At 44.7% G+C, this 21,774-nt stretch overlaps 1 protein-coding gene across 1 annotated transcript in view; it reads left to right on the forward strand.

The window, feature by feature from the left end:
* Positions 1-21,774, forward strand: part of LOC105472932 (immunoglobulin superfamily member 5) — a 60,497-nt gene that overhangs the window by 11,340 nt on the left and 27,383 nt on the right. The window contains 2 exon segments of the mRNA XM_024790030.2: positions 12,767-12,845; positions 18,083-18,400. Of these exon segments, the coding sequence (XP_024645798.2) occupies positions 12,782-12,845; positions 18,083-18,400 (382 nt within the window). The 5' untranslated portion in view covers positions 12,767-12,781.

The following is a 21,774-nucleotide window of genomic DNA, read 5'->3' on the forward strand; positions in this document are numbered from 1 at the left end:
TCATTGCAGCACGGATGGGTGTGTTGAAATGAGATTGGGCAAAAAGGGTTTGGTCTAAACCCAGCAGGGCCTGTCTGTTCAGATTCTTTTGGCTTCTCTGCAGCATTCCTTCCTCCAAGGGATGCGGCAGGACCCTTTCTGGAATGAGGGTCTTATGACCCACAAACAGGCTAGAGTCCGGCTATGGGAAAGTGAAAGGAGAGTGGGAGTACGTCAGAGAGAGAGATTATGTTTACTCAAGAGAGTACACAGAAGGGCGATGGGAGTTAGGAGCCAGGAACCACGGGTGGAAACTTACTGTGTGTATATATCTATATCATCTATATTTCTATGTATATATCACACTTCTACCCTCTTACATTCAGCAGCTGATGCATTAGTCTGTTTTCACCTTGCTGATAAAGACATACCCAAGGCTGGGAAGAAAAAGAGGTTAATGGACCCCCAGTTCCAGGTGGCCGGGGAGGCCTCACAATCATGACGGAAGGCAAAAGGCACTTCTTACATGGCGGTAGCAAGAAAGAATGGGAGAGAAGCAAAAGCGGAAACCCTTTTTAAACCCATCAGATCTCATGAGATTTATTGACCACCACGAGAACAGTATGGAGCAACCCCCGCCCCAGCCTCTTGATTCAATTATCTACCTCTGGGTCCCTCCCACAACACGAGGGAATTAACAGAGCAACAATTCAAGATGAGATTTGGGTGGGGACATAGAGCCAAATCATATCAGCTGGCAACTGTGAATTAAAGTGACAAAAGATAGAGTCACAGGAGAAAAGGCATACAAATTTTACCTGATAATAATATTTTAATTTTTATGTGCATGGAGGTCTTCAAAGAAAGTGGAGACCCAAACAAGTGGTTAGATTTGGGAGCTTGGATACCATTTTAGCAAAGGGCAGTACATTGTGGAGAGGTGACCAAGGAAAAGGGGTTTGGGCTTCTAGGTGTGGTCACTGTGGGAAAGTAAACACGCAGGTGAAAATTGTGAAAGATTGGGTCATTTAGCAAGGTTTAATCCATGCAGACTCATCTCGGTGCTGTCTCCCCTCTCTGGTGATAGAAGTTGTTCTTCTCTCCCTCGTAGGAGGGATGAGGGAACATCTTCACAAGGGAAATTTATGCCCTCCTCTCTGGCAGATAGGAGGAGGACAGAAGCTTTTTTTTTTTTTTTTTTTTGACAGAGTCTGATTCTTGTCACCTAGGCTGGAGTGCAATGGTGCAATGTTGGCTTACTGCAACCTCCACCTCCTGGGTTCAAGCAATTCTCCTGCTTCAGCCTCCTGAGTAGCTGGGATTACAGGCACCTGCCACCATGCCCAGCTAATTTTTATATTTTTAGTAGAGACTGCCACCACACCTGCCTAATTTTTGTATTTTTGGTAGAGATGGGGTTTTGCCATATTGATCAGGCTGATCTTGAACTCCTGACCTCAAGTGATCCGCCCACCTCGGCCTTCCAAAGTGCTGCAATTACAGGCATGAGCCATTGAGTCTGGCCCTCTTTTTCTATCTCTACTTTTTCTCAATTATCTTCAGCTCAAAATAATTCTTATGGCAAAATGGCATATTTTGGGGTGGCATATTCTGAAACTTTTCAGCATAGAGGTTTATTTTTTTGAATCAATAACTGAGGAATAAATATTCTTACTAAAACCCAATGATTCATCAACTCAGAAGGGTCTTCTGAAGAAGGTGGTCTCCCAGCATGCTCTGGGTTCTGTTTGCTTGCCGATGGAATCCAGTTAATGAGCTCACGGGACTCATGAAGCTTGCATGCAGTGAATAGCAAGACACTTTCAGAATAGGGGCTTAGCACACTGTCAGGGCTCTCAGAGTTTACCATTGTTACCATCATTATTATTAACTATCATTGTTATTATTGCCTACTGTTACGATTTCTAACATGCCTCTATTCACCCTTCAAGTGAGTGAAACATTCCTCAGGCCCTGCCTGGCAAAAGCACCTTGGAGAAGTTCAGGCTGCTGCTAAGGGTCTAGAGCTGACCCCAGCATGCCCTGAGGAAGGTCAGCACAAGAGTAGGCACTTGGCTTGGTTAGTTGCTTTCTTCAGCCTAGGCTAAGTGTTAAGTGCTCTCTGAACAGCCACTGCATGAAATTAGTGGATAACACAACTAACCTGGTGAATTAGTCTGTTTTCACGCTGCTGAAGTCATACCTGAGACCGGGAAGAAAGAGTTCTAACGGACTCACAGCTCCACGTGGCTGGGGAGGCCTCACAATCATGGCGGAAGGCAAAAGGCACTTCTTACATGGCAGCGGCAAGAGAGAATCAGACAGCCAAGCAAAAGGGATCTCCCCTTATAAAACCATCAGAACTCATGAGATTTATTCACTACCAGAGAGCAGTATGGGGGAAATGGCCCCCATGATTCAGTTGTCTCCCACCGGGTCCCTCCCACAACATGTGGGAGGACAATTCAAGATGAGATTTGGGTGGGGACAGAGTCAAACCAGGCCACGTGGCTGTGGGTGCCAGGAACCTGGAAGTGGACTTAACTGTAATATTAAAGAGGAGGCTCTTCTTCCAATACTGACTTAGCAGAACTGTTTAATGAATTAATTACTTAAGAATGATTGGAGCTACCGCCAAGTTAATGAGGACGATGGAAATTCAACACAAGGAAACCCACAGAACCAGGCAAAAGACCACCTAAAATTTTGTTCACCTAAAATTCTAGAGTTCTTTGAGCAAACCATAAATTAACAGGAATAGATAGGAAGTCTAGGTCATTAAAATAATTTGTGCTTTCAGTTCATTTTTCAAATAGGCTTCCTATTGCATTTTTCTTCTGATTCAGTTGAGCTTGGGTGACAACTCCTAAATGTGTGATATTTTCAGCTAAGTGCTAGTGTCCAAGGACAAGGCAACCCTGAAAAGAAAATGGTTTAAGTGAGGAGTAACCAGAGAAACACAGAGTGCACATGAAAAACTTAGGCCAAAAAAAAAAAAAAAAAAAAAAAAACCCAAAAACTGATTCCTATTAAAAATGGCTTTTAATACTAAAGCACTGAAGGATTAAATGTTCATAATTTAGAATTGATGACTATACCAGATTTTCAGATATGGCCATTTTCTGTGGAGGAAGAAGCGCTACCGTCTGTCAGTTTGGACTGCTATAACAAAATCCTACAAACAGGGTGGGTTAAGTAGCAGACATTCATTTCTCCCAGTTCCAGAAGCCAGAAGTCCAAGGTTAAGGTGCCAGTAGAGTCAGTGTCTTGGTGAGGGCTCTCTTCCTGGCTTGCAGGTGTCCTCCTTTACGCTGTGTCTTTACATGACCTTTCCTTGGAGTATGCAAGTGAAGAGAAAACAAAAACAAGATCTTTTTTTTTTTTTTTTTTTTTTTGAGATGGAGTCGCCCAGGCTGGAGTACAGTGGCGCAATCTCAGCTCACTGCAATGTCTGCCTCCTGGGTTCAAGCAATTCTCCTGCCTCAGCCACGTGAGTAACTGGGACTACAGGCGCATGCCATCACGTCCTGCTAATTTTTGTGTTATTAGTAGAGACGGGCTTTCACCATATGGGTCAGGCTAGTCTTGAACTCCTGACCTTGTGATCTGCCCGCTTTGGCCTCTCAAGAGAACGAGATCTTATAAGGACACAAGTCCCATCACGAGGGCTCCATTTTGAGGACCTTATGACCTTTCCAAGGCTTCATCTCTAAATACCAGGACATTGGGGGTGAGGGCTTCAACACAGCAATTTCGGGGGAACACAAGTCCATTTATAGAAGCTAGCAAATAATGTGCCAGTTGTGAAAAGGAATGATTTTTACACTATAATTTTTTTATTTTAATGGAGTGGTTGTGGTCAACTGAAGTTCCACCAGAAGAAAGGAAAACAGCCAGTGAGGTTATAAGTAAGCCTCAGCACTGACTGAATTGTGACGTGCAGCTGAAGTCATCCTGAGAAAGTTGCACTGGATAACAAAAAGGATACAAATGAAACAAATGTCTAGTTATTGTATGACACACACACAAATTAACTTTTCTACTATCTTCTTAGGTTCAGCACCTGGCGCCTGTGGAACAAACTTATAAAAGACAAATTAACGGGAGAAAAAAAATGTTTATGCCTTATGCATGTGAGAGCCAACAAAGGAAGTAGCTGGCTCATTAATAGTTAGAGTTAAAGAGTTAAAGGCTTATATATCTAACGTTGTAGGAGGAGAAGGGGGAGAAAGGCTTCCTACAGAAGGAACAAATAGGTTTCTTTTGGAAAGACAAATAGATTTTTTCTTTCTTTCTTTTTTTTTTTTTTTTTTTGAGATAGAATCTCACTCTGTCACCCAGGCTGGAATGCAGTGGCGTGATCTCCACTCACTGCAACCTCCGCCTTCTGGACTCAAGTGATTCTCCTGCCTCAGCCTCCCGAGTAGCTGGAATTACAGGTCCGCATCACCATGCCCGGCTAATTATTGTATTTTTAGTAGAGATGGAGTTTTGCCATGTTGGCCAGGCTGGTCTCAAACTCCTGACCTCAGGTGATCCTCCCACCTTGGCCTCCCAAAGTGCTGGGATTACAGGCGTGAGCCACCATGCCCGGCCAGTCTCAATCGATTTAGAAAGCTTATTTTGCCGAGGTTAAAGACGCACCTGTGACAGCCTCAGGACGCCCTGACAACATGTGCCCAAAGTGGTCAGGGCACAGCTTGGTTTTGTACATTTTGTGGAGGCATGAGACATCAATCGATGAGTGTAATATGTACATTGGTTCGGTCCGGAAAGGTGGGATACCTCCAAGTGAGGGGGCTTCCAAGTCATAGGTAGACAAGAGACACAAGGTTGATCAGCCTCTCACTGAATACACAATTTACACCTGAGAGAGGGGTAGAGGACTCGTCAGTTATGCCTTGGTCTGACTCAATGAATCTGTATTTCTATGTAAGCAATAGGGCAGAGAAAGCAATCAGATACACATCTGTCTCAGGTGAGCAGAGAGAGGACTTTGGGTTCTGTCCTTTGCTCCACACCTGCAAAGATCAGCTACAATTTACATTGCCAGGGTGAAATTCAACAGAGCTGTTTTTAAGGTAAAGATCTTGAGGCCCACAAGGGATTTTTGTCATGGGCAAATTGTGAGGGATGTATGTAGCTTTTTCGTCTTTATAGCTACGTTATTTAGGAATAAAACGGGAGGCAGGTCTTCCTGATACAGTTCCCAGCCTGACTTTCTCCCTTTGGCTTAGGGATTTTGAGGTCCCGTGATTTATTTTCCTTCCACACCTTCAGCTGGAAGGAACAGCATTCTCCGCCTCCCCCGGCCCCATTTGCTTGTTTCTTGGTCTTTAAATGTGTGAGCTGTATCTTCCGTTGGTGCCTGTTACATGCAGAAATCCTTGATTCTGAGTTCTCTGACAAGATTATCAAAAAGGACCATTAAAAAAGCAGACCTTTCACTGGGTGTGGTGGCTCCCACCTGTAATCCCAGCACTTTGGAAGGCTGAGGCTGGAGGATCGCTTGAGCCTAGGAGTTCAAGGCTGCAGTGAGGTAGGATCGCGCCACTGCACACTCCAGCCTGAGTGACAGAGCAAGACGCTGTCTCCAAAAAAAAAAAAAAAAAGCAGACAGTTCAGTATGGTGCTGAACATCAGGATCTTGGGACACAGTCTTCTAGAACTGTCACAGTGCTCTGCAAAGCCTTGTCCCTGTGTTCATCTCCCAGCATTGGGGGGTGGGGAGTTGGAGCTCTGCCTTACCCACCAGTCCTCAAGCAAACGCCAAGGAAACCACACTTACTCCTAATGGCTGTCTCATCCAGAAGCCGCACCCTCAGGACTTTTTTCTTTCTTAAGAGAATTTGTTCTTGTGGATGTCAAGGTGCCTGGCTGGGAGAAGGAGCCAGTTCCACCAGCCTCTGGGTCTTTGCTGGAGGCAAGGTCAGTCAGCCAGGCAACTGGTGGAAGAGGACCAGGGTGGGGCCTGAGCAGGACCTTGACTCCGAAGGACTTGGAGGAGGAGGACGAGGGAGTGGAGGCCGGAGTGGAGAGGATAGACTGGCCCTGAGGCCTCTGCATTCCCAGCCCGGGGGCCTGGACTTCCTGTGTTTGACTGCTGTTTGGGGCTGGCTCTGGCTGATGATTAATTAGGAAATATGCATTCTGAAGAGCTTCTGCCTCCCTGGGGTGTGAGGCCACATCTGTGTTTATAACACAGCCTGTGATGTGACAGAGACATTTCGTGAGGAACTTCTGGTTCTGGTGAGGCAGCATCAGGACTCTCTAGAGGCCAGACAAGAGTGTGTTCTTACGTTTGTGTGGAGGGAGGACCACAGCCACGAAGAAGCCTTTAGGAAATGAAGCTCCTTTGCTGAAGCTCTCCAGAGGGTTTACCTGTCGTCTGGCGTAAGACGACTCCAGTCTGTGGCTCCCCTGTGACAGGTGTTTGTCAAGTGAGTTTCTCCACAGGGCCCCTCAAGCCCCATACAGGCCGTTATCTGAGTTTCCCAGGAAAGTGCTGGACGTTTACACACATGATCTTCGCTTTCCAATTTCCACAGGGTTAAAAACTACAAGCGTGGACTTCTCTGAGAGTTCAGAAATTCCAGATGGTTTCTGATCAGTGAGTGTCGCTTTCACAGTGAACTGTTCTTGGGATGGGTTGAAAGCTGAGACTAGGCTGAAATTTGGTGGGCTGGGGGAGTCGGGATTCAAATAATAGAAAGTTCTAAAAAACTTTTACAGACTTCGAGGGTACAAATGCAGTTTTGTTACATGGAGATACTGTGCAGTGGGAAAGTCTGGGCTTTTGGAAATGACTGACTCATGACGTCTGCCGTTCATTGGACAAGCTTGTAAATGCCTTTTCCACCCTCTAATGAGATGCCTTAGGGAAAGTAGAATTGTCCCGAAGTCTCTGGAGGTTCCAAGAAGGCAGGCCCTGAATGCAAGGTTTTCAGAGCTGGAGTCTTCCGAGTGCAGGAGAAATGCCAGCGCCTTTTTATTGAGCCGTGGAGGTGTCCAGGGAGCCCATTAGCCCCTTACACGGTTTTTGTTACAGCTATTTCCTTCTTCTTTTTTTCTTTACTTAAAAAAATTTTCAATAGTTTTTGGGGTACCAGTGGTTTTTGATTCCATGAATAAGTTCTTAAATGGTGATTTCTAAGATTTTAGTGCACCTGTCACCCGAGCAGTGTACAGTGTGCCTAATATGCAGTCTTTTATCCCTCACCCTCTTCCTCCCTGAGTCCCCAAAGTCTATTGTGTCATTCTTATGCCTTTGTGTCCTCATAGCTTAGCTCCCACTTGTAAGTGAGAACATATGACGTTTAGTTTTCCATTCCTGAGTTACTTCACTTAGAATAATGGCCTCCAGCTCCATCCAAGTTGCTGCAAAATACGTTATTTCATTCCTTTTTTATGACTAAGTCGTAGTCCATGGTGTATATATATCACATTTTCTTTATCCACTCATTGGTTGACAGGTATTTAGGTTGGTTTCGTATTGTTGCAATTGCAATTGTGCTGCTATAAACATGCATGTGCAAGAGTCTTTTTCATATGACGACTTCTTTTCCTTTGGGTAGATACCCAGGAATGGGATTGCTGGATCGGGTGGTAGTTTTACTTTTAGTTCTTTGAGGAACCTCCTGCTGTTTTTCATAGTGGTTGTGTAATTTACGTTCCCAGCAGTGTAAAAGTATTCCCTTTCACCACATCCACACCAACATTTGTAGCTTTTTCTTTTATGATAATTCTTGTAGGAGTAAGGCAGCATCTCATTGTGGTTTTAACTTGCATTTCCCTGATTAGTGATGTTGAGTATTTTTTCATATGTTTACTGGCTGTTTGTATATCTTCTTTTGAGAATTGTCTGTTCATGTTCTTTGCCCGCTTTTTGATGGACTTATTCTTTTTTTTTTATTTTTTTCTTGCTGATTTGTTTTAGTTCCTTGTAGATTCTGGATACTAGTCCTTTGTTGGAGGCATAGTTTGCAAATATTTTCCCCCACTCTGTGGGTTGTGTGTTTACTCTGCTGATTATTTCTTTTGCTGTGCAGAAGCTTCTTAAATTAGCTCCTATTTATTTGTTTATTTATTGCATTTGCTTTTGAGGTCTCAAAGCATTTGCTTTTGAGGTCTTGAGCTTAGGCACACTTGCTTTGGAGTGTGCCTAAGCTAATGTCCAGGGCATTTTTCTGGTGCCATCTTCTGGAATTCTTAGAGTGTCGGGTCATAGATTTAAGTCTTTCATCCATCTTGAGTTAGTTTTTGTATAAGGTGAGAGGTGGGGATTCAGTTTCATTCCTCTACGTGTGGCTTGCCAATTCTCCCAGGATCATTTATTTAATAGGGTGTCCTGTCCCCAATTTGTTTTTTTGTATGCTTGGTTGAAGATCAGTTGGCTGTAAGTATTTGGCTCTATTTCTGAGTTCTCTATTTGTTCCATTAGTCTATGTGCGTATTTTTATACCAGTACCAAGCTGTTTTGGTAACTGTAGCCTTGTAGTATAATTTGAAGTCAGGTAATGTGAAGCCTCCAGATTTATACTCTACAGTTGTTGGGAAGAATGTTCTGTAAATATGTGTAAGGTCCATTTGTTCTAGGGTATAGTTTATGTCCATTGTTTCTTTGTTGACTTTCTTGATGATCTGTCTAGTGTTATCACTGGGGTATTGAAGTCCCCCACTATTATTGTGTTGCTATCTATCTAAGGTGCATATACATTTAGGATTGTAATATCTTCTTGTTGGATTAATCCTTTTATCTATATAATGTCCTTCTTTGTCTTTTTTTTTTTTTTTCCGACTGTTGTTGCTTTAAAGTCTGTTTTGTCTGAAATAAAAATAGCTACTCTTACTTGCTTTTGGTTTCTGTTTGTGTGAAATATCTTTCTCCAACCTTTCACCTTGAGTTTATGTGAGTGCTTAGGTGTTAGCTGAATCTTTTGAAGACAGTAGATATTTGGTTGGTGTATTTTTGTTTTTTTAATCCATTCTGCTATTTTGTATCTTTTAAGTGGAGCATTTAGGCCATTTACATTAGGTCAATATTGAGATGTGAGGTACTGTTGTATTCATCATACTAGTTGTTACCTAGATACTTCTATTTTTAATTGTGTTACTGTTTAATAGACCCTCTGAGATTTATGCTTTAAGCAGGTTCTATTTTGGTGCATATGAAACTTTTGTTTCAAGATTTAGAACTCCTTTTAGCATTTCTTGTAGTGCTGGTTTGGTAGTGGCAAATGCCTTCAGCATCTGTTTGTCTGAAAAAGACTTTATGTCTCATTTATGAAGCTTAGTTTTGCTGGCTATAAAATTCTTGGCTGACAATCATTTTGTTTAAAGAGGCTAATGATAGGACTTCAATCCCTTCTGGCTTATAAGGCTTCTGCTGAGGAATCTGTATGGCTGTTTCCCACCAAACTTGAGCAGGCACTTGTCCCCTATTCTGTTTGTTTTTGAGCTTCTTGCTGTTGCCCCAAACAGGACATTTTCTGGCACTTTTGAAGATTCCATTATCAAGCTGTTTCCAATAATCCAAAAATAAGGGGCTAAGTGAGATCTCAAATGCACCAATTTTCTTTCTGAGAGGACTAGCTTGGTGAGTCCTGGCTGATCTTCTGAGTGTGTTTGCCTCTTGTCAGGACAGGGAGGAATTGGTGGGTGGCTAATCCTGTCTATTTAATACAATTTAATAAGACTAAAGACTTTAAGAAAAAAAGATTTTTCAACTAAGTGTAGGTAATTCAAGTCTGCTATAATGAAATGAATGAGAAATTAAATCTCAAGTCCTGTTCAGACTACCCTACAGGGATATTAATGAACAATACTTGGCATATGTCTTTATTTAATTAAAGCACCTTGTCTGATTTCAGTTAAACTTGAAATCAGCTTTATGACAGTGTTCCAACTGCATACGCCCTTCAAATGCTGTCGCCTCTCAAATCTGTATCTGTAGCAACCTCACTGCTTGGTTCCTGGAGCTCTGACGGTGTTTTTGCACTGTCTGCCCTGTGATTCTGCTAGATTCTTCTTTCATACAGAGATGAAATGCAGATGACATGTGAGGATGTTGGCAGAATGGAGTGTTGAGTAAGTTAAGCAATCTGTTCTTAGTCTGTTGCCTGACTCTACCTGCTTGTCAGGGACTAGAAGTCTCTCCTAACATACCTTAATCTATTGCTGCGTTGTTTTCTATAACACTGGATTCACACTTGGCTGTGTCTTCTTTTGGTAAAATATGTAATTTTTAATAACTAGATGACTCAATTTCTCTTTCATCCTCTGCTAGAACCTGACGTTCCAGGTGACTACTTGTGGAGTTGTGTTAATCGAACCTTAAAAATCAGTGAATGATTTATTTGACACTTCATAATTCCAGATTTTGGATCAATCTGGGAAGGCTGTGATTTCATTTTGGTTTGTATACAGCTGTTGTACAACTTGCTACTGAGGCATATTTGTAGGGATTTGCTGAGTCTATGGTAGATTATTGCAAGGGGCTGGGTCCCACAATGAAATGTTGCTGCAGCACACGTATTTTAAACCTTATATTAAATTACAGGCTGGGAGTGGTGGCTCATGCCTGTAATCCCAGCACTTTGGGAGGCCAAGACAGGCAGATCACCTGAGGTCAGGAGTTCGAGACCAGCCTTGCCAACATGGTGAAACTCCGTCTCTACTAAAAATACAAAAACAAATTAGCCCAGCGTGGTGGCGGGTGCCTGTACTCCCAGCTACCTGGGAAGCTGAGGCAGGAGAGTTGCTTGAACCCAGGAGGCAGAGGTTGCAGTCAGCCGAGATCGTGCCATTGCACTCCAGCCTGGCCAACAGAGTGAGACTTGGTCTCAAACAAACAAACAAACACAAACAAACAAAAAATTACAGACACGAGTAGTTATAGTTTGATGCATATGTTGAATTTTGCTTTCCAAAGACCTCGGAGAAATGAAGGGGTGGAAACCCCACATTCTTTCTCGAGGCTGTGAATACCAGTAATGCACTTAAATGCTAAACGCGGGTCACAGGCCTGAGCATCTTTGCTGTCCTTCACGCTGACGCTCTGGGTTTCATTCAGTAACTTGGGTGAGATGTCCGCAGATCAAGGTGTGGCAGTGGTTTTCCCATCACGGTTTCAATTCTTGTATTTTTTGTTTCTGGGTTAGCTGTGGGATCTGCCTTCCAGGGCCTATCGAAACGAAAGGAGACTGGAGCCATGGATGTGTGTTGTCAGCACATTAGAAAGTCTCTCCTCAAAGTCCCTGATGGGACCTGGCACCTTATATTCTGGAGGGATGGGTGGACTAGCCTCGCAGGGCTGTGGAATGTGTGTAGATGCCAAAGCTGAAATGAGAACCGTTCGGGTCACTGGACTCCACTCATTGGTGCTGCGGAGGAATGTTTGCAATAAAGAGACCCTTTCCTGAGGCTGAGGAGTGTTGTTTGGCAGGTGGTTCGTGACATGTTTAGCACATAGGTGATCTAACCCTGAATCTTCCAGGAGGACACAACAGTACTGGTGAGTGTCTTGGATAAGTGTCTCCTAGGGAAGAGAAAACAGCAAACAGAAAAAAATGCAAGGGTGGAGGTTGACCAAGAGGACATCAACGAACAAAGGGGGTTGGAAGGAAGGAATAAAAGGTATACATGGAAGAATCCTCATGTGCTGTCAATGGTCTGGCCAGGCCTTACCCCGTCTATCCTGACCTCCCTGAACTCTGACCTCACTCCGTCCACCCACCCCTCGCTCTGCCGCAGAGCCTTCTCTGCAGTTGGTCAAGCACAGCAGGCACAGTCCCCCTGAGGGCCTTAGCACCTGCTGTTTCCTCTGCTGGGAAAGTTCTTCCTGTAGGTGTCCAGTGCGGTGGCTGTTGTCTAACCTCACTCGCTGTGCGTGGTGCAGCTTCGCAGGGGCCTTTCTCTGACCACCCTGTTTGAAGTGGTAACTGGTCCCCCTCCTTGTCCTGTTTTTCCCCACACCTATTGCCACCTTCTAATAGGCCATGTCATCTATGTATTCATTTGGTTGCCTGTCTTCCCTTTTGAGACTGTGAACTCATGAAGGCAGGAGTTTTTTTCTCAGGGATTAGTGACTGAAACAAATGTGATAAGCCCATGCTCTGCATTTTGGTCAGTCATTCAGAGGTGAGTCTACACCGTCTGCATCCCTTCATGATGCAGGTGGGCTTGCGGGTGGGGTAAGACCATTTCATCCAGTTATTCTCAAATTTGACCAGGCACCAGAATCACCTGGAGGGCTTCTTTAAATCCAAAATTCTGGGCCCACCCCAGGGGTTTCTGATTCAGGAGGTCTGAGGTGGGCCCAGAAATGTGCATTTTTTTTTTTAAGAGTCTCGCTCTGTCACTTAGGTTGGAGTGCAATGACGTGATCTCTGCTCACTGCAACCTCCACCTCCCGGGTTCAGGTGATTCTCCTGCCTCAGCCTCCTGAGTACCTGGGATTACAGGTACACACCACCACACCTGGCTAATTTTTGTATTTTTAGTAGAGATGGGGTTTCACCATATTGGCCAGGCTGGTCTCGAACTCCTGACCTCAGATGATCCACCTGCCTCAGCAAGTGCTGGAATTACAGGTGTGAGCTGCTGCACCCCGCCTGTGCTTTCTAACACTTCCCAAGAGAGGCTGCCACTGTCTACACTGTGATGTGCCGATCTAACGTGTCCACGGGCACACACCAGCTGGGGGGTGGGGGAGGGGTGGCACAGAAGACTTCTGAACAGTAGATGCTCGTCAGTGATGGGCGGTTACCTGCTCGCTTTATTTTCCCAGGGCCAGGGAGAACATATGGAGGTGCAGAGCTACGGGAAAGCTGTCCTGACCGTGCTGGTCGTCCTGGCTGGGCTGGCAGGTAGGGGTCGCCTGAGCTTTGTGGGCTGTTCACCAATGTCCGCTTGGAGTGTTGGGGGAAGACGAGGGCCACAGGAGGCCTCTGGAACACACAACTGCCAGAAGAGTCTTTCTCAGCCACTTCCCACTGCAGACCTTCCCATGGCGACCTCTTCTGTGTGACCCATTTCCTCCTGCATCGACTCGACTCCCAGAACGGTCCTTCAGGTGCATGGCATCTCCCCCCATCCTCATCGGGGCCATCACTGTCCTGGGAGTCTGCCTTCGGTTCCTTCCCACAAGTGTTGCACCTGCTGAAATGTCCCTTCCCCTCCCTGGTTTCTCACCTCTTCAATTTCTCTCTGGCCTTCAAGGAAAACCTGACTCAGAAATCACCTCCTCCCTGAAGCCTCCTAACCCTTGCCATTTTCAGGGCGAGAATCCCAGTTTCCATTTACTGACGGGAAGGGTTCTGTTGTGTGTGACACACTCCAGCGCTCTCCAACGGTGTCAGCTGGAGTGAACTCCTGCGTGCAAGGCCTGGGTCTCCTGGTCAGACTACTTTCTATGCGAGAGGCACAGCGTATAGTCTGGGGTGCTGGGAGGAACTGGGGTTTTCACAGCCAGCTTTGGTTTTCATTAGGTTTGTTTAGTTTCCATTGCTTCAGGGGGGTGTTAGTTTTGTGTTCCCAACTAGATAGTAAACTCCTCTTGCATTCCTGATGGCAGTGACTCGAAGGCATTTATTCGAAGAATAACAGACGTACAGAAAGGGGCACATTTCATAAAGGTATAGCTGGGTGACTTTTCACAAAGCGAGCATATTTGTATGATCGACGTTGAGGCCAAGAACCTTCAATGGACAGCTCCCTTCCAGGCACTCCACCCCACTCCCAGTGATCATCATTCTGACTTCTTTTTTTGTTGTTGTTGTTGAGACAGAGTCTCGCTCTGTTGCCCAGGCTGGAGTGCTGTGGCTGGATCTCGGCTCACTGCAAGCTCTGCCTCCCGGGTTTACGCCATTCTCCTGCCTCAGCCTCCCTAGTAGCTGGGACTACAGGCGCCCGCCACCTCGCCCGGCTAGTTTTTTGTATTTTTTTAGTAGAGACGGGGTTTCACTGTGTTCGCCAGGATGGTCTCAATCTCCTGACCTCGTGATCCGCCCGTCTCGGCCTCCCAAAGTGCTGGGATTACAGGCTTGAGCCACCGTGCCCGGCCCATCATTCTGACTTCTAACTGTGTAGACACATTTTGCATGTTTTGTACTTTACAAACATATCTACTCTATTTTAGGTGGCTAGACATTGTGTTTTACAATTCTGGCCATGACAGTGTTTGAAAGAATAAAATGGATAAAATAGAATGGGCAGTAGCAGAGCGTGTTGCCTGCCTAAGAACTGTTTTGTGACATTTTGGCTTTGGGTCTGTTTATACATTAAATCTAAGAGCACCAGAATGTGGTGCCAAAATGTGTTTGGGGATGAAGATATTCTAAAGGCCTGCAGCAAGCAAAGCAAAGTGTTCCAGAGGTGGTTGTTAAACATTTGTTTGTAGAATGGAGAGGAAGACAAGGTCCCTGCTTGTATAGAGCTTAGGGACTGACTGTAGGGTTAACAAACCACCCTCAATATACATCTTAGGCATATGGCATTGTATGGGCCTATTTCAGCCATGGTTACAAAAAACTCTTCCAAAGGTTTGGTGGACAATGGATGAACGCTGGGTCTAGTGTTTCTGAGACACTTTTTCCTGAAAAAGCTGAGGCAGGCTGGTTGCAGTGGCTCATGCCTGTAATCCCAGCACTCTGGGAGGCCAAGGTGGGCAGATCACAAGGTCAGGAGATCGAGACCATCCTGACTAACACGGTGAAACCCCGTCTCTACTAAAAATCCAAAAAATTAGCTGGGTGTAGTGGCACGCACCTGTAGTCCCAGCTACTTGGGAGACTGAGGCAGGAGAATCACTTGAACCCGGGAGGCGGAGCTTGCAGTGAGCCGAGATTGTGCCACTGCACTCCAGTCTGGGCAACAGAGCGAGACTCCGTCTCAAAAAAAAAAAAAAATGCTGAGGAATATGTGCTGTTTTGAGGGCATGGAGGATCTGGGTTGAGGCCTGGAGGTGGCTATTTCAGGAGAGGAGAGTATATGTGGGCTAATTCTAGAGCTCCTGAATGTCCATCCCCAAATTTGTAATGAATGCAAATTTGTAATGAATACCAAAGCGTTCAAATGCTTCATGTTGGAAAGTCTTATGGGTAGAGTCATTTTCATTTGTAGATATCACTCTGAATATCCATTATCAACCTGTGTGTGCACGCGTAATGCTCTTCCCAGCCCTCTCGTTGCCACCTTGCCTACTGTATAATGGGTTATATAGAACTCAACCAACATGTTTATTCCCTCAGTACATAATCATAAGCAGTTGTTTTGGACCACTTCTTTACCTGTCATGTGACGCTGTGCCAGAATCAGGTTGGAAAGCAGGCCGCATTATATAGGGTTCAATGAAACCCCTCTGATGAGACTTTATGGTTTGTAAGGTGGACTCCCCAGCCCCTTAGATAAGAATTTGGGCAAGAGAAGAAAAAGATCAGCCTTCGGTCCTTAGTGACAACCTTAGCTAGTGGCCACAGGGAGGTTCCCAGGCAGGAGGAGACATTGATCTTTCCCAGTGCTCTGCCCCCATCTGACTGTCTGCTCTATAAAGCAAAAGGGAGAGGAAAGAGGAAAGGGAGGTTTTAAGTGAGGCAGGTGATTGTTGGATTCAAGGTCTTCTTTACAGTTTTCTCCTATTCTGTATAGGGGAAGGTTACCGCCGATAAGACACAGCTGAGAGAGGGATGAGCTCCCAGGACCTAAAGTGACCAGAAATACGGCTCCTGAGTCTTGAGGCACAGCTGTAGCGTGGTTTACTTAGGGTTTGTTCTAGCAAGGATATTAACCTTCCTCTAGTGTTTATTCTGAAGAAATGTTTGGCTAGCCTTCCTCATCTCACTGCCTGACCTTGCAGTGTAGAAAAATGCTGATCATTGCGGCTCTTAAACAGTTAGAGCTAAATGCCTAGCTAAACACACGTAACACAGTCAGGGGAATTTGGTGTTTAGAGTTGGATACCTCCTGTTTCACCTGAAAGTCGAATCAAAGTCAAGGAATTTCCATCTGGTGCAGCTCCCTCCTTCCTCCTTTTCATCTCCCAGCTGCAGAATAGGGTTATGTGGGCTGCACAGATTGTATGATTCCGTAGTGACACGTGTGGCCTCCAGGGTACATAAAGATTGGCCTTGGAGTGAAATAATCTCAGCACTTCTCACAAGGCATTGGAAGGAACTGTGGTTTCAGAGGGATGCTGGTTCTGTTGGCGCTGCATGGCCCGGGCTTCTCACTGGGTAAGGCTGGGGCTCACCCATCCATCATCCCCACACTCACCCTGCTAGGCTCTGTCCACTCGACTGCCATTGACCCAGGGTGGGAGTGCAGGGGGAGTGTGGTTATTACAGCATGGACCCTTGGGGCGCAGACTTGGCTATTTTCTCTTCTTCTTAACAAGCAATTCAGAGTTCATGGAAAGGGCATTGCGGCTTCCCTGGGGGAATTGTTTTTAAATTCCATTTCTCACACTTAAAACAAAAATCAAAGATCAAAGAGATCTTGGATCAGAGAGACTTGCTGTGAGGTCAGGGAGAATACCTAATCTGAGTTGTGTTTTAAAGTCATACTTTCTCTCTCTCTGTTTTTTTTTAAATGATGTCCGGGGACAAAACAAAGAGTAGTAATCATGTTTATCCAAACGCTGGCTTAGCCTTAGTGAACTCTCACCTTCTTCAGTTCTGCCTCTCCCAAGCCAGTGGGCCCCTCCTCCACCATGGCATCCTCACCTGCTGGTCCTGCTTCTGGAGGGAACTGTTCCTGGTGGCGGCTTACTCCTTCCCTTTCACCTGTCATTCTTGCAGGGGCAGTTTGGCCCCCATGATGTGCCTGGGTATGCAGGTGAAGTGCTAATGTGCTACTGTGTGTCCAACGGTGTGATTCCTCCCCAGAAACCTTTAGGGCTATAATGAGATTCTTTTAGAACTTGCCGTGCCATTTTTTCAGACAGAGTCTTGCTCTGTTGCCCAGGCTCTAGTGCAGTGGCACGATCTTGGCTCACCACAACCTCTGCCTCCCGGGTTCAAGTGATTTCCTGCCTCAGCCTCCTGTAGCTGGGCTTATAGGCACCCACAACCACACCTGGCTAATTTTTGTATTTTTAGTAGAGACGGGGTTTCACCATGTTGGCCAGGCTGGTCTTGAACTCTTGACCTCAGGTGATCCGCCCACCTCGGCCTCCCAAAGTGCTGGGATTACAGGTGTGAGCCTCTGCGCCTGGCCTACCTTGCAATTTACAAGACAGAAGGAAAGGGAGGAGCTGCAGTTTTGGGTGCTACCCACTGTATATGATGGCAGGCTACCTGGTTCACCCACAGGGATCCCACAACACTAGAAGGTAGTAGGACGTGTTGCCGTCTCATTGATAGGGTGGGCACGAATGAGGAGAAGCCACGGTCTGTGGTGTGCCAGGGTGTCTTCCTGCTATAAACTCTGAATGACATCAGAAGAGAAAAGAGGATGAAATTCAGAGCGGGAAGGTCTGAGTTTGGGTCCCAGCCCCACTGCTGTGAATGCCAATCCTGGGATGTTGCCAGTTGGCAGAGTTGGTTTTTTATGGAGGCTCTGAGGGAGGGTCTTCCGTGCCTCTTCCTTAGCTTCTGATGTTGCTCCAATCCTTGGCATTCCTTGGCTTGTAGATGCATCACTCCGGTCTCTGCATCCATCCTCACATGGTGTTCTTCTCCGCAGGCCTCTGTGTCTCAAATCTCACTCTGCATTTCTCTTGCAGGGACACCTGTGATTGGATTTAGGGCCCATTCTAAACCCAGGTCGATTTCATCTTGAGATCCTTACCTAATTACATCTGCAAAGACCCTATTTTCAAAGGTTCCATTCTGAGGATCCAGTGGACATGTGTTTGGAGGAATACTACTCAACCCAATACAGCTGTAGAGTTAGGGGGTAGAGTGGAAAGGAGGGCATGGCCGTGGCTTCCACCGGAAGCTCCTGATCTGCCGGGGAGAGCTGGTGTTAGGATCCAAAAGACACAGAGTCTGAGCCACTGGATGGTAACCCTGGGGGTTACCACTGATAAATACAGAAAGGTTACAGCACACAGTTGATTTATGGAGATCCATTCATTTACCAACTTGAAAAATTGGCTGCCTTCCAGGTTCTGGATCCGGTAATGAAGTCATAGAAGGCCCCCAAAATGTAACAGTCTTGAAGGGCTCCCAGGCTCGCTTCAACTGCACTGTCTCGCAGGGCTGGAAGCTCATCATGTGGGCTCTCAATGACATGGTGGTGCTGAGCATCAGGCCCATGGAGCCCATCATCACCAATGACCGCTTCACCTCTCAGAGGTACGACCAGCGTGGGAACTTCACCTCGGAGATGATCATCCACAATGTGCAGCCCAGTGATTCGGGGAACATCAGATGCAGCCTCCAGAACAGTCGCCTGCATGGATCTGCTTCCCTTACAGTCCAAGGTGTGTATGCAGGTGGCTTCTGAATGCCACATCTGAAGTCCATCGGGTTAAATGTCAGAGGGCAGGAAGAACCTTCTAAAGTTCATGCTGCGTATGATGGCAGATGTGGTCTACCTTCAGTTGGTGTTGACGTACAATCATTCTGAACTGATGAATGCTTTGTGGTTTGTCGCCTCCTTCCTCCCTCATGCTCTCCCTGCCTCCTCCCTTCCTCTTCCCTTCTCCCCATCTCTTTCTTCCCTCCTATGTGCTCTAGCCTTCAGTTGGCAATAGGCTTAGAATTATTCTGGATGGACTAATGTTTATTGTTTTGTTGATTTATCCCACTTCTTCCTCACTTCCTCCCTTCTTTCCCTTTTTCCTGCTTCATTCCCTCTCTCCTTCCATCTTTGCTTTCCTTCTTTTTTTTCTGGTTAAGACTAATAGAGACAGATTTTATCACTTCCCCTTTGAATCTATTTCAGTATTTAATAGCCTTTCTGGAAATATATCCTGCAATTCTTCTGGGGCTAGTCGCAGTCATTTTTCTTTGATTTAGAGACAGTTGGCAATCACTGCCCTTTCTCTAGTTTTTCCATGTACATGACCATATTTCTCTGCTTACATCATTTATCAACTCTGAAGTATGCTTTAACTTTTTCGTCTTCCCAGCAGAATCCCCCCAACTTATTTCTGTACCCTGCCTTCAATTACAGTAGGATAGTTACTACAGTCAAAGTTGTGTGTTCACTAAATATATCGTCATTGAGAGAAAAGGAAAGAATAAACAAAATTTATAATAATAGATAGCTTATTTTTCATTTTAGAGGTAATTTGGAGGCACTGAAGATAATGTTTCACAGTAAAAAAGTAAAAGGATGCTTCACAAAGATTTGGAATAGTCTTACCAAAATTTAGTCACTTTGCATTCTTTACAAGTGTATTTATACTCTACTTAAAGATATAGAGTTCCTGATTTCTATGGCAGCATTTCTTATAAGAGGATATATTATATCTTATAAATTATTTCTTATCTCTATGTATTTACTTGTCTGGAGAAATTCCCAAAGATTTTGTTCATATTTATGTTGCTATTAAATCAGATTTCATAACCTTTGGTGGAGACATGTTTACTTATTTCTATTTGTGCTTTAAAAAATGTTTGCTTCCTTTAGAAATTTAGCTAAATTGGTATGTCTTTACTTTTGTGTGTGTTTAATTTTGTGTAGTTTAATTAGGGGCACAATTGTATTTTCTAAATAAGTGATTTTATAAGGCTATTTAGGACTGTTGGCCTATTTTGCACGACCAGATTCTTATTATGATAATTTGTGATATAAGAGAAAGAACAGAGGAAAAAAGAATCAAAGATATAAATTCTGGTTTTGGCTTCATCAGTTATCTATCAGACAGACCCCTGAGATGGCTCAATTTCTTCATTTTTAACCTGGAGATGAATCTTCCCAGCCCACCTCAAGGGTTTGCTGTGTGGATCGGGTGAAAAAATGACTAAAGATGGTTTGATGACTCCAAAGTCCTGTCTGATTTAATTCCCTGCACGTTAAGATGGGAGCCAGAGTGTTCTAGTGGTCAGGAGTGCAGACTTTGGGCTTGGCTGCCTGGGTCCATGTTACTGCTTTATGACAATTTGTGACCTGGGGCACAACTACTTAATGACTTTGAGTCCTAGTGTCCTCATCATAGGGCTGCCATGGTGTCAAATGAGCAGGTCTATGTAAAGCCTTTACCACACCTGGTGCATAGCAATCACTGCATGGCCATTTGCTATTATTTATTGTGTTCCCAATTGTATTGGGATGCTATTGTATTGGGTATTTAAGAGTGACTCAAAGAGGAATGGAATAAGACACAATTTCTTTCTTTTAAAACCTCACAAGAAGAGTGGATAATGCAAGTTGCACAAATAATAGGGATGCCAGTCACCCAGATGCTGGCAAGTGAGATGGAAGGGAGGCAAACTCGGGTTCCAATCAAGAGGGGAGCTTGACAGAGTCAATAAAGCCTTCATGGATGATTTCATGGAGAAGGTGCCATTGAAGATGTACTTTCCAGGTCTGTAGATGGTAGACAGAATGGGAAAGCAAGAGAGAAGGAGGGCATCTCTGGAGCAGGGAAACAGGATCACAGGCATGGCTTATTACTGCTATACTTATGACACATCACATTCAGAAACCATGTGGTTTTGCAGCATGTTTTCCCAAAGTCACAAGTCTACAAATTTGTCTGAATCCCCCAACATGACTTTTTATATATTGGTAGTTATGGTAGTTTTTAGTTTTAATACAGATGGAAGAGCAAGCATTTAGAGGAGGCAAAGACGTCTCCAAGATATTGCGAGAGGAACCTATAGAGCTTGGACAGAACTGCATCCCTTTATCCTCGTGTCATTGCTCTGAATGGTACTTAGTTCCTAGAGGAGCAAATGTTCTCTGAGCAACAGGGTCTCCCTCAAGGGAGAAAGAATCTTGAAAAAAGAGGAAACAACCATGAATTATTTTATAATTGTTTTCCCCTCCTTATATGTCAACAAAATAGAGATGATATAACTCCAAATTGAGTCATCTGAAGTCCATGGGAATATTCTAGTATCACTTTTGTATAAAGTGTTCGTCATGCTACTGGATAACCTTTGTGAAAGCTGGTGGGGGAAGGTGGTATCCCAATTGTACACAGAAAAAGGAAATCCTTCAGATTGCTGAGTTGCTCCACTTGCTGCCTTATCCACCAGTCAATCGAACACCAAATTCTAGACCTCTTATGTTTTGAGGGCTGCAAGGACTTGAGTTCAAAAGTTTCTGTTATTAACTGAGACAATATCATTCCTCCCAGTTCTGGCATCTGAAACCATCTCTGTCACACAAAACAAACACAAAATCCTTTAGACTTAAGGGACAAACGCTTTCTCCTCTCCTTGTTGCATTTACAGTAGCCCTTGAATTAGCAAAACTTCCTTTCTTATTCCAAGGGAATATTCAGGAAGGAATAATTGAGAAGCTAACATTTCAGAGCAAAAAATCTTTCAGAGCTGACCCAGTTCACTGTACTCTGGGGACTCCTCGATGCACCCTGAGGTCCTTTCAGGGTGGTCTGTGAAGTCATGATTGTTTTCATAATAATATGAAGATTCCTATTATTGTTGCCTTTTTCAGCCTCCTCACAAGTGCACAGGAGAGCTTTCCACTGTACATTGGGAAGGTCTGCATGACTCAGCAGAACTATGAAGATTCGTATTATTGTTGCCTTTTTCATTCTTATTCTCACAAGTGCACAGGAGAACTTTCCACTGTACATTGGGACGGTCTGCATGACTCAGCAGAACAGCATTTTCCAGATGACTGAAGTGTAATAAATTCATGCAAGAATAAAAGGTCCAT

This window comes from Macaca nemestrina, chromosome 4 (genome assembly GCF_043159975.1).
Source record: "Macaca nemestrina isolate mMacNem1 chromosome 4, mMacNem.hap1, whole genome shotgun sequence".
Lineage (NCBI taxonomy): Eukaryota > Metazoa > Chordata > Mammalia > Primates > Cercopithecidae > Macaca > Macaca nemestrina.